This window comes from Vanacampus margaritifer, chromosome 3 (genome assembly GCF_051991255.1).
Source record: "Vanacampus margaritifer isolate UIUO_Vmar chromosome 3, RoL_Vmar_1.0, whole genome shotgun sequence".
Classification (NCBI taxonomy): domain Eukaryota; kingdom Metazoa; phylum Chordata; class Actinopteri; order Syngnathiformes; family Syngnathidae; genus Vanacampus; species Vanacampus margaritifer.
Window position 1 is genome coordinate 9,679,208 of NC_135434.1, and position 12,639 is coordinate 9,691,846.

Here is a 12,639-nt window from a genome sequence, read left to right on the forward strand (position 1 = left end):
ATTCAGATAAGTATTTTAATAGGTGGTGTAAAAAGCTTGTGATCGACTGTTTAAACACACAAAATGCTAATGCTTTTATGCTAATTAAAAAAGGGTGAAAATATCATCCTTCACCCTGAAAAAAAGAAAAAGAAAACACGAACCCAATATTTAACTCATTAAAATGAAGTTATAACATTGCACCAATTCCCGTTGCCGTGCTCTCCATCTCCTGGCGGTTCCTCAGGTACATGGGCCATACGTGTCCGTCAAAGTAGCCTGGTGGGTCGGGCGGCTCGTACACCCTCAAACTGTTCGTTCCACACAAGCAGCGTCGATGTGTTTAACTTTACATGTGGTTCAAAATGTCAGATAAGAAAAGAATATGGGGAAAAAAAAAGCACTTACCTTCGTCTCTCCTTGCAGATGTCATACGGTATTTCCAAGAAGTATCTTTTGTTCATTAGCTCATTCAAAGGTCTGCAAAAACAAAGGTTTGAGTGTTGAGTTCTCCAATTAACAAGGAGTTGAATGGCAAAAGTCACAACAGTTGGGCCAAGGTTATTGTTGTTATAGCTAACAACATCATTTTAACTTAAAATTACAAAACCATTTTCTTTAACAAAATAAAAATGAGAGTGCTTTAAAAAAAAAGAAAAAAAAGATAACTGACACTAAATTTTACATTTATAAATCTAAGTAATTATAGTTATAGCAAAAACGTTGTTCGTTTTCAACATATTTATTATTTATTTATTACATACATGAGCTTTCAGGATTCATTTATATTTATTCTGTATTACTAAACTTATACTAAAACTAAATCAAAACACAGCATTTAAAAAAATAAAAATGAAAAAAAATAAACAAAACTAAATTAAATTAACTTAAGGTTTAGATAAGGTCAATTTAACATCCCCTGTAAACTATAACGCATTTAAAGCTGATCCTGAAATTTCACACGAAACATGAATATTTTGTAAATAGTCATTAATTGCCATCTTTGTTAACCTGTGATTGAATATCAGGAAACCTTCCACGATGAGCATGAACACGCGGTCGGCTGATGATGTCACACTCTCGGCAGTCTGATCCACTTCCTTCAAGAAAGCTTGCGGGTCTCTTCGCCAGGCGTTGACCCGGCTCATCATGTCGTCCATGAGGAGAGCATCCAGTGCTAGATGTGTCACACGCAAACAAATTCGGAATGTTTTAGCATTTTTAGGACTGCCTGTTCTAAGAGCAGTGAAATCTCTCTATGTGGAACCTGAATTTCTTAAGAAAATCTGTCTCACATCTCAGCAAATTTCATTTTGTTCGTGTACTAATCTCAATTGATGTCATATAAAGGCATATAACTCTTAAAAGGGAAATATTATGGGATGCTAACTACACGTATTTGTGCTTGGTGATACAGTATGTGTCCATGTGCCATACACACAGTATAAAGCATCAACTGCTGCCTCTACCGCATAATGTAAAAGATTAGCTGCATGTTTTACTTTATTTTTTCCCCATACTTTTATTTACTAGAAACATTACCTGTACAGTTAAATAAAGGTATTAATTATTAAAGATTTGACCCCAAGCCATTTACTTTCATTTTTTATAATGGGAACATCCTTACTATCATACTGCTTGAAGCCATTACTGTCCACTGGCACCACAGAATCATCCTGGATGGAAGACAGAGTATCAAGTTGGAGAACCCATTTTTTTCACAAATGTAGTATGTCTACCCTAGGAGTTTATAGAGACTGAAATTGTCACTGATAGGATTTCGGCTCCCCACCCCTGAATGATCGTACCTTGAAAAAGGAATCCTGTGCAATGATACAGCTGTTGGGTATCTTCTCCTTTAAAAATCTGGAAAGTGTGGTTTTTCCTCCATTGGTCATTCTAAAAGAAGAACAGCACAAAACATGATGGGCACTTTTTTTTTTTTAATGTACAAAGGAGCTGGTGCAAATTTTCACAAAATTTCAATTATCACGGAATTACTGTAATCACAACTGATGTTCTGTTTTTATGTTACATAGAATATAAAGATTTTTTTTGTTGTTGCTTCAGTTCAATGGACATTGTGCTGCTCCTTCTGGTATGCATGTCTTGGCCACTTGGAGGCAGTATAATACAGACATACAGCTATACTGTACATGAAGCCGGCACAATCTCCTCCATAAATTGCAATATTAGTCTTTACTCTAAGAGGATCAAGACTATATACGCCTTTGAGTATTGTTATATTTTCTGTTTGTGGCTGTCTAGCAATTAGTGTAAAATTAACCAGCCAAATAAATCTTTTCTCTGTCTATTTCTGAAAATATGTCTATGAGAGAGCCTTTCTGCAGATCTGTTCTGTCCCACTGTTACATCACAGTGGGGCACAATGGGGCAAATTTACATAATAACCACCCCCACACATAATTAGCTTGGCTGGGTGAACATCCAAACCCACTTTTAAGCTGTGTAAACTGGGCTACACTATTGAGCACTATCATGCAGAAATACCCCGTCCCACATCCCCTCACGGGTGCGTTACCCCTGTTATCATATCCAAGCATAAGATAAGCCTTGCTGTATTGAGCTTTGTTGAATGCAAAGAATAGCATTAGCTATTGTGTGTTTTTATGGCAGGTATATTTGTATTGAGATGTGTGCTAGATATACACCCAGTTTTGTGAAGGAACTGCTGCCTCAGGCTAAATTCCACCACACTCTGGGTCCGGGATCAGCTTCTGCTAGTAGAAACAAGCAGCCGACGTAACATACAGATGGCTGTTGAGATCCAATGGGTGGGGAATAATGCTGCTGACTAATTTTAGCAAGTCAAGTAGTATGTGTCAAGTGTGTATAATTATTTCCCCTATGAGAAAAGTATACCATAGACAGGTTATTAAGTCACCCGGGAATTGTTTTAAATTATTATCAATTAACAAAAATACACAATATGGGAACAAAAACATACAATATGTGTCGTTGAAAGTTTGCACAAAACACTGTTTTAGCTGCTATGCATCCCAGCACGGGTTTGTCACATGCTGCACCCATTTCACTCTTTGCTATTGTCACTTGCCTTAAGAGTCGCCAACATTCTCAATTTTTATTTTCATCATTTGTTTGTGTTTCCTGCAAACGTTGCCATCTTTATTGCATCCACCAATATGAACTATGTGCAGGAAAATGCACTTTATGAAAAAATGGTCGCACTTACCCACCCACTCCCACAATTAGTGTTTTCACATCCGCTTGCGAAAGTCGCTCTTCGGGGATTTTAGCCTGGTAACAGGTAAATAAACAGCTCATATCCTGAGAACTATGCACGATTTGCAACGCTGCATGAATTACCGAGGCAACGTGCGTCGCTCGAGGTTTCGAGCTGTAGTCATACTTCGAACTTGTACTTATTCATAACTTCCGGCTTCCGACGCTCTAGATTGGCTGGCTTTGCGTGACGTCCTCCGGGGAAACGAGTAAAAAGAAAAATACACACAAAAAACATGTACATTAATTAAGTAATTAATTAATTACTTCTCCGAAATGTAAATGTAAACAAAAATCAAATGAAAAAACAGAATAAAAACAATTAGAAGAATATTGCAATGCATTACCATAAAATGATCACTTTTGACGTTTGATACAGGTCAAATGAATATATATATTTTATTATTGTTGTGGTTGTGCGTTGCAGTGGTGTAGCCCTGCATTGCAGCATACCCATTTAGCTTCAAATGTTTGCAGCTATTTATACTGCATATTTTCAAATTACTAATACTCAAAATAATTTTATTTGTCAAAGTAGTTTGTGCACACAGTTCTTGTATTAGATGTCATTGTATTCGATTTTAATTCAGTTGGTTTCTGAAAGCAATACATCTGGTTTGTCCTTTGTTTTTGTAATGCTATCTATCTAATAAACGAATATCTATTATATTATCAAAATTCCAAAAACTGATATAGTGAGAACATAAAAGCATAATAAAACGGATAAATCCCTATAAAATCAAGTGAAATGAAAACTAAATAATGTTATTAATTTCAACCAATTAAAAATCAAGCAAGTCCAACATTATTATACTTTTTTGCGCATGCGCATGGCAGCACTTCCGCGTCGCCAGAGGCAGCCTCGACTTCCTCAAAGGGAGTGACACCGAAGTGCTGTCCAGTGTCCACCCCAGCGAACTTTTCACTTCACATCCAAACGCGGCTTTTGGCTTGCGTTTGACTTTCACCCTCGCCGATGTCCAAACCTCCTCCCAAACCGGCCAAGCCAGGTAAGAGCAACTTTACGTCGCACCTCTCGAGTTACATTTCCCTGAAATTAGTTAAGACACCTTGCTAGCGCGTTTCGACGGACGCGTGGACGTTATGGGATATTCATGGGCTGTTTTGCGTCTCTACCTAAAATAAAGATGTAAAGTATGATTGTGGGTAGTGAAGGAAGGACGTAAAACGGACGAAGGTAGTGATGTAGCTTTGGAAACAGTCAACTGGCCTTTGACTTCCCTATTTGCACCAATCCTGTAGGTGAGTGTGTTGCGTTTAAGGTCATAGGTTAAAAACAGATGACAACCATGAGCGTCACTTCTTCCCAATCATCCCTGTACCGAGTGCAAACAACGGCTTTCAAATATATGTACGTAAGTCCATTTTCCAAACCGCTTATCCCCATATTTTATCTAATATAAACGTTTACTGATATGTCCTACTGACGCGTTATGTGCCGTTTATCCCCCATTTGCGCATGCGCAACGGTGGGATCAACGCATATTGACGTTAGGATTGCGTTCCAGACTGCCTGGAAGTCGGAAACTGTGCATAGACAAACAATAAACACAACAGACAGCTGCAATAATGTAGCAGAAGTGGGAGTAAGTCACATGTGCAAGTCATATTTTTAACTTAAGTTTACTTCAGCAAAAATTCAAGTAAAGCAAGTCAAGTCATCACTTGGGTCAAAAGCAAGCCATGCAATCTTGTTCGGTGACAACATTATATTTACAAATTAGCCACTTTGCACTCAGCGTCAGTTGTGTGTTAGTTATCTGTATTACTGATTCACAGTCATTTGACTGGACTTGAGTCAGCCTGAAGATGGCAATTTTAGGTCTTAGGGACTTGCTTGGAAGAATCTTACAAAAAACTTGGCTTGAGTTGTATTTAGTATTGGTAAGACTTGAGCTACATGACTTCTACAGGTGTCAGACTGAACCGATTAATCAATGGCTAATTGTTTACCAAATTAATCAGCTATTTTAATATTCAAGTCATCGTTTAGACTAGAGCATTGTTTAACTTTAAATTGTCCAAATGATTTCGGCCGCACAAGAGTCATTATTTTATTTTTGTAATCCATAGCTAAAAATAAGGCATTTGCAAACATCTGCTTTTAGTTTGGAAAACAATGATTGAACCAGTAACTGAGTCAGTTTAAAAGGGGTTGGTGAGATCAGTCTTTAATGCGAAAGAAAATTTTAGCTGATTATTGCATTAATTGACTCTAGAAATATTCGATAGTGAGTGACTTGCCTTGAAACTCTGCATTTTTAAGGTATTTTTTGTGGCTTTTCTTTTTGAAGAAAATTTATTTATGTGTAGTGCCTGTAAACTTGGAGACCCACTGCTATGCTATGACATGAAGCGCAGAGGCCACCTCGTGTAACTCAATCAAGGATTATATTTTTGATTAAATGAGGAAAACGAGAATGTCAACATGCAATGTATGCACCTCAGAAATAAGACACACAATAGCTTGGTTTTTGCTAAGTTTAGTTTAACTCACCGATTTCCGGTCAAACGGGAAACTTTACATCGATTGTGTGTTTAATTGAGAAAAGTAATTGACAATAGAGGGTCTGGTCTCCCAGCTCTGCTTTGCAGATGTTATTTTGAACACATTAACAGAACAGATCAAAAGAATTAGAATGAAATGAATACGCTAGTTAATTGTCCCCATAGTCCATCTATGTAATGTCATCAAAAACCCACCCTTATCAAAAAATCTAATCACTGCCTTATGTGTTAAATTGGGACTACTTTAGAAAAAATATGCAACGCGCGTAGTGAAGAGTGCTCATGTTACATTATCGGCTTTGTAGTTGAGAGGGAATCATTTATTTGGATGGGCACCGATGGAAAATGCCTCCGTGAAGTCATCTGGATGTGGAATTGCATGTGTGGGGGTTTTCGGAGCCTTGCTTGAGGATGTTCACTTGGAATGGGACGTGACCGACACGATCATAAGGAAACAAAACAATCTTTTCCATTCAAAATGCACCGTAGCTCCCTTCACATTGGCACTTTACATGCAGGAGGTGCGGAGATTTATTTCTTGTTGTTGCACATGTTTGAAGTGTAGCTCTTAATAGATGAGAGAAGAAAGATGGGAAGTCTCCTCTGAGTAGTAGGAGGGCGCTCATAGATGAAAGAAGGGGTGACACATGAAGAATGCACCGGAGCACATGTTGCTTTTTCTGTTGGAAGTGCCCTGAAACAGATAGTGTTTACTTTTCAGTTTAAATGTGATGCTTGATGATTTTACACCACTGCAACTACACTGATTAACAATGTTAAATAGATATCTCTCCATCTTTGTAGATGCAGAGTCTTTCCAAAGACCCAATTAACTCATTCACTGCCATTGACGGCTTTAGACGTCAAAAATCCATTTGAACAATTTCTGTTAGTTTAACATTTTTTTCCACTTTTAACAAGAGTATGAAGACCTAGAAAAAAGTTGTTATTGTACATTTAGAACAGATGTAAAATTTGTGATTAATCGTGAGTTAACTATTGAAGTAATGTGATTAATTAAAATTAGAAATGTTAATCACCTGACGACCTAATTTATAATATTTTTAATAATCTTTTCTTTTCGTTTTTTAAAATAATCTTTTTTCAAACAAAGAAAAGATTATTAAAGTTAGGGCCTCAGGCAATATTATTATTTTTTTTAAATTTTAATTCATTGCATGACTTTAATAGTTAACTCATGATTAATCACAAATTTTATATCTGGTCTAAATGTACAATATTTTTTTTCATACTCTTGTTAACAAAAGTGGAAAAAAACATGTTAAACTAATAGAAATAGTTCAAATACATTTTTTACGTCTATAGCCGTCAATGGCAGTAAATGAGTTAATATCAACTAAACGTTAACTACCATGTGCACCCCTAAAAGACATAGAAATTTAAAAAAAAAAGTCGATTTTGAGGAAAAAAGACTCCAAAACTGCGTTCAATACGTACGCCAAATTGAGACTCATTTGAATGTCGGGCATAAACCACGAGAGCGCCAGCAAATGTGAGCGCACACAGTGCACATTTACATTTAGAACTGCGTGATGGGGCCTGTGGTGTGTGTTGGGAGACGTGGACATGACCGGGCCTGTGGAGTGTGCAGAAGAAGTGAACAGAGCTTTTGTGTGTGAGCCACTCACCCAGCTTGAAACACTGCTGCAGTTGTCATCTTAAACACAGGAAAAATACACACACAGAGAGCAGCATGTAAACTTTTCTATTCGTTGCAGACGAAGTTATGTGAGCTCTTGCATAATATATGCATGCCAGTGTCATCGAAAGGTTACATTGGGTGCATTCCAATGTAGGTGTGTGTGTGTACCTGGAGAATTGAGATTGTTTGGCTGACCTAAGGGAGCCCTCCTAGTCAAACCCCTTGAGGGTTTTTTGGCATCTCTTTCTCTTTCTCTCTTCGTTTTTTTTTTAACCTAATGTGTTGCATGCGTTTGTGTTGTGTTCATATCTGTTTTTAAAACTATGTGCCTCAAAATAAATGTGAGTTAAATCTAAATGATCGTTAACTCGTTCACTGCCATTGACAGCAATAGACGTCAAAAAATAATTTGAACTATTTCTATTAGTTAAACTTCCCCCCCCCCCATTTTTGTTAACAAGAGTATGAAAGCGTAGATTTTTTTTTTTAACATTTAGAACAGATGTAAAATTTGTGATTAATCGTGAGTTAACTAGTGAAGTCATGCATTAATTACGATTACAAATTTTAATTACCTGATGCCCCTAATTTTTAATCATCTTTTCTTTCTTTATTTTTTTAATAATCTTTTTTTTCCTTTTTTATTTTTCTTTTTTTTAAAGAAAAGATGATAAAAATTAGGGGCGTCAGGCGATTAAAATTTTTAATCGTAATTAATTGCATGACTTCGCTAGTTAACTCACGTTTAATCACAAATTTTATATCTGTTCTAATACAATAAAAAATAATTCTAGGTATTCATACTCTTGTTAACAAAATTGGGGAAAATGTTAAACTAATAGAAACGGTTCAAATGAATTTTTGACGTCTATAGCCGTCGATGGCAGTGAATGAGTTAAAATAGTTGTCTATTCGTGTGTTGAGTATGTGTCCTTGTGCATCTGTCTGCATGTCAGCCTTTCTGTGTGTATGTGTTTGTATGTGTGCCATCCTCTTAACTTGTGCTTCCACATTGCAGTGAGTCCTTAATTAGCCAAATTAGACAAAACCCACACGAGTGTGCACCTTTTGTTGTGGTGGCCTTCAAGTGGATTTTTTTTCCCCCGCCGTTTGTTGTTATGCTTAATCTGAAGCCTTTCGTTGTTTTGCTTGTAGGCCAAGTCAAGGTGTTCAGAGCCGAGTTCACCTTTGACCCCAGAACGGTAAGTACATTTGTTTCTGAGCACACAAGAGCCGCACCCTCCGAATACTTTTTGTGATGAAAGATGGATTGTTTTATTTTGGAGTGTAGCTCATTCTGCTTGGCAAGTGGTAGTGAGTAATTAAAAATGCAATTTGCTGATTTTATATTAGCCAGTAGAGAAAAAAAAAAGAAGACATTCAATACAGTACAACCACTGAAGTAGAAGTCATTTAACAGTTGAAATTGGCCTGTTCTACTATTTTTTTTTGCATTTGAGCCACTGTTTAGCCTGTCGTTGCAAACATGAGTAGAGTTTTGCGTTACCATAGCAACCAGGCCAGAGCTAGATGGTTGCTCGTGGCAAACAGAAGCCCTCCCAAAAAGGGGGTGGGGGGGGAGCAAGCACCTATTAAAACAGTAGGGATGTTCAAAAACACTTTTTTCAGACCAGTACTCGACACTCACCACTAGTACTTTTACTACATAACAAAAAATACTATGACGTATACATTTAAAGAAATGTTTCTTTAAAATTAACGGAATTTTTGGTTTATTGTAATTTCTGATCGTAAAATGCCCAAAAGAGAGTACCGATACCTTTAAATAATGCTGGGTATCTGCCTGATACTGATACCTTGTATTTGTACTCGCCCATCCCGAACACAAACTATTTGATTTTCACTCATGGTGGCACCACTTCATCACCAAACACCCAATTTAGAGCTTTTTTTTTTATGGGGGGGAAGGAAGCTTGTTTTAAAAGATGGCCCAGTTTGACCCTGGGCTAGATTATTTTCTATAGAGAAAATAGTTGGAAAATGAAACAAATCTGAGAGGTCCCGGATTGTGTCGGACTTCCGCTATATTGAAAAGTCAGGAAATGCATTTAGGCCCCAAGAAACAAACTGCTAGTTGAACGGTGGCATTGTTGTTGTTCTATGTTGCAGCCCGATGAGCTTTACTTTGAAGAAGGAGACATCCTCTACATCTCTGACACGGTAAGACAGACCTCGAAGAATCATATTTGATGCTATGTAATGAATATTACATGACATTTTCCTTTGAGAGCCACATAGAAAAAAATCATTGTCATTAAACATGACATCTATCTATAATTTTTAGGTTTTGGGGTCGGCATCCCACTAGAATGGATCCACCATTGCTGCATTAAAAAAAATGACCATACTGTAGTGTGGACCGCCCCTCAAGATGTGTTTTTTCCTCAACATGTCCCTGTCGTCCTCAGAGTGACAGCAACTGGTGGAAAGGAACATGCCGGGGGAGGACGGGCCTTATTCCGCGCAACTATGGTAAGTGGAAAAGGACATTAAAAAGTCTTCTATCTGCGAATCTTAAGTCAAAACACTTGTCGTCCCTTTTAGTGACGGAGCAGGCCGAGTCCATCGACCACCCGATGCACGAAGCGGCCAAACGAGGTGCGGCGACCGCTCAGCTTACCACATTTGTTTCCACGTTTTTATATATTGGAACTGCGTGTACGTATTCACTCAGGGAATCTTTCCTGGCTGAGGGAATGTGTGGAGAACCGGGTGGGAATCAACGGCTTGGACAAGGCGGGCAACACTGCCCTCTACTGGGCATGTCACGGAGGACATAAAGGTACAGTGATAGGGATTCAGCCATTGTAGTTGTTTTAATATATATATATTTAATATATACACTGCCTATTAGCGCAATGTTGCTTTAAATGTTTAAAAGTTGTCGGAGTGCCTTCCAGTTCTCTAAAAGTGATTTGTGTCAAGGTGTCCTGTCTGACTGTGATGTCGGAATAATTTCACCGGGTCGTCCCTGCGAGTTGTTTTGATTCTCTTCTTGTTCCTCTTAGACGTAGTGGAGCTTCTGCTCAGCCAGTGCAGCGTGGAACTTAACCAGCAGGTGAGGACAAGCGAAGAACAATTTGGGAATGGGAAAATTCCAAGTGCATTGACATGAAGATTTGTCTGGTAGAATAAGCTCGGGGACACCGCTCTGCACGCTGCCGCCTGGAAGGGTTATTCTGACATTGTGGCCATGTTGCTGAGCAAGGGTGAGTATTTCTTTATTGGGTTAAGGCGTTTTCATATCTTAAACATTTCTTGACACTAATATATATGTGACGTCGCTAGTCTAAACATGACATTCTGATTAATATTGCATTTGTAGAATATGAGTTATGAAGCAAAATTCGGCCATTTTTGTATTCATCTCAGGGGGGGGGGCGGCCATTTTGCCACTTGCTGTGGACTGAAGATGACATCACAGTTGCTCATGGCTCAGGGAACGACCAATCACAGCTCACCTGTTTTCTGAAGCTGAAGCTGTGATTGGTTGTTACCCGAGTAACTGTAATGTCATTTTCACGCCACCGCAAGTGGCAAAATGGCCGCCCCCCTGAGATGGATGAAAATGTCTGGATTTTGCTGCTTAACTCTTATTCCACTAACAAAGTATTAACCAGAATACCATATTACAGTTACTCGGGTAACAATCAATCACAGCTCAGCTTCAGAAAACAGGTGAGCTGTGATTGGTCGTTGCCTGAGCCATGAGCAACTGTGATGTCATCTTCAGTCCACAGCAAATGGCAAAATGGCCGCCCCCTGAGATGGATAAAAATGGCTGGATTTTGCTGCTTAACTCTTATTCCACTAACAAAGTATTAACCAGAATACCATATTTAAACAATTGGTCGTGCATAGAACATATTATTGTCAATTTTTGTTTTGTTTTACACCCACAAGTAATGACAATGAAATGGCTATACAGTATATATCACAAATATAATTAATTCATCTTTACAGATGTCTCTGTATTTGCTGGGGTGTTAAGGTGTGTGTTCTTGTGTCGTTCAGATGCGCAGACAGACATCCGGAACAACGAGAACAAGCTGGCGCTGGAGATGGCCACCAACGCGCAGTGTGCCTCGTTGCTCAAGAGGAAGCTGGCCAGCAGTAAGTCCCACAGCCTCCATGTTGCCTTTGTCCAATTAAACCCTTGAAAAAAAAAAAAAGAAGAAGACGGAAACACCCTTTTGTTCCTTTTTTTGCCTCAGCTATCACCCGCTCGCACAGCAACGCTGAGGAGTATTTGGACGACGAGGACTCGGACTGAGGATGAGGAGCCCGCAGAGGTTTGATCGGCGACTAAAGAAAAAAACAAAACCGACCTTGTGGTCTCCCCCCCCCCCCCCCCCTCGTGGTTGTTACTGTAACTCTGTTCTGAATCAAGCCCTCAGCATCACAACAAGTGCAAATTGAAAGCTGAAGACGATGAATTGTCGTTAGCGTTGTTGCACAAAAGGGACCAAAAAAACCCGCAGAAACACATTGATTCCATACAACTGCTGATGGTGATTGTAGACTTTGATTTGTGTGTATGAGCACAAGTTTGTCTTGTATTTGCTCCAAGTCAAATTAAGAAAAGTGTCATTCCGCATATTCCTAAATATCATCTAAATAAGTGGGGCAATTGTTCTTTCCATTTACAAATGGCTCTCTAACGTCAAAAATGAAATGACTGTTTTGTTGCTTTTTGAACAAACGACAGGATAATCACTTTTTTGTTTTCCGATTGCCACTTTAAAATGCAAGACAGAATGATACACAGATTGAAAATACTCTGAAATTCAAAGTGTTGCTGCTTTAAGACAAATGTCTGAGGAAAAAACAAAGTGCCTTTTGTGCGTGGAACAGGCCGAGTGTCTTGTTGGTGGCCGTGAATTGTCTTTTCTTACGAAACACAAAACTTTATTTCTACCTGCTTCTTCTATCTGCAATTAAAAGAGTTTTAACTTAAAACATTGTTGGACTTTGTTGAACACAGCGGCGGCGTTTCAATTTAGTCTACTGCATGTTTTAACTTCATCAAACAGCTTTGGTGTACATGCAAACTGAAAAGAAAAAAGGGTGAAATTACAAAAAGTTAATAACAGGAAACAGGAAATTTGTAATTTTAGTGCCGGACTTGTGAATAGGTCGTAAGTTGCGAATATCAAGAGAAAAGTTGCAATATTGCAATAAAA

At 38.4% G+C, this 12,639-nt stretch overlaps 2 protein-coding genes and 1 long non-coding RNA gene across 4 annotated transcripts in view; 2 read left to right on the top strand and 1 right to left on the bottom strand.

Moving 5' to 3' along the window:
• Positions 1-1,571, top strand: part of LOC144049021 (uncharacterized) — a 12,800-nt gene extending 11,229 nt beyond the window's left edge. Inside the window, exon 2 of the long non-coding RNA XR_013293467.1 lies at positions 1,008-1,571. This is a non-coding gene — a long non-coding RNA (uncharacterized LOC144049021). The remainder of the gene's footprint in view (positions 1-1,007) is intronic.
• The window catches only part of nmrk1 (nicotinamide riboside kinase 1), a 5,285-nt gene extending 1,886 nt beyond the window's left edge, over positions 1-3,399 (bottom strand). Inside the window, exons 1-6 of one of the 2 annotated variants that reach the window (XM_077561575.1) lie at positions 3,194-3,399; positions 1,788-1,878; positions 1,607-1,655; positions 991-1,156; positions 388-459; positions 184-290 (exon numbers count right to left, since the gene is read on the bottom strand). In XM_077561575.1, coding sequence (XP_077417701.1) covers positions 184-290; positions 388-459; positions 991-1,156; positions 1,607-1,655; positions 1,788-1,878; positions 3,194-3,285 — 577 coding nt within the window. In that variant the 5' untranslated portion in view covers positions 3,286-3,399. The remainder of the gene's footprint in view (positions 1-183; positions 291-387; positions 460-990; positions 1,157-1,606; positions 1,656-1,787; positions 1,879-3,193) is intronic. The other variant, XM_077561576.1, reaches the window with a different exon arrangement.
• A 683-nt stretch (positions 3,400-4,082) lies between these two features.
• Positions 4,083-12,415, top strand: ostf1 (osteoclast stimulating factor 1). Its single transcript, XM_077561414.1, has 10 exons — positions 4,083-4,253; positions 8,591-8,637; positions 9,566-9,616; positions 9,865-9,928; positions 10,001-10,054; positions 10,131-10,238; positions 10,465-10,514; positions 10,587-10,665; positions 11,471-11,569; positions 11,671-12,415. Exons 1-10 carry the CDS (start codon positions 4,220-4,222, stop codon positions 11,727-11,729), a joined length of 645 nt encoding a protein of 214 aa, XP_077417540.1. The 5' UTR covers positions 4,083-4,219; the 3' UTR covers positions 11,730-12,415.
• Positions 12,416-12,639: the final 224 nt, after the last annotated feature.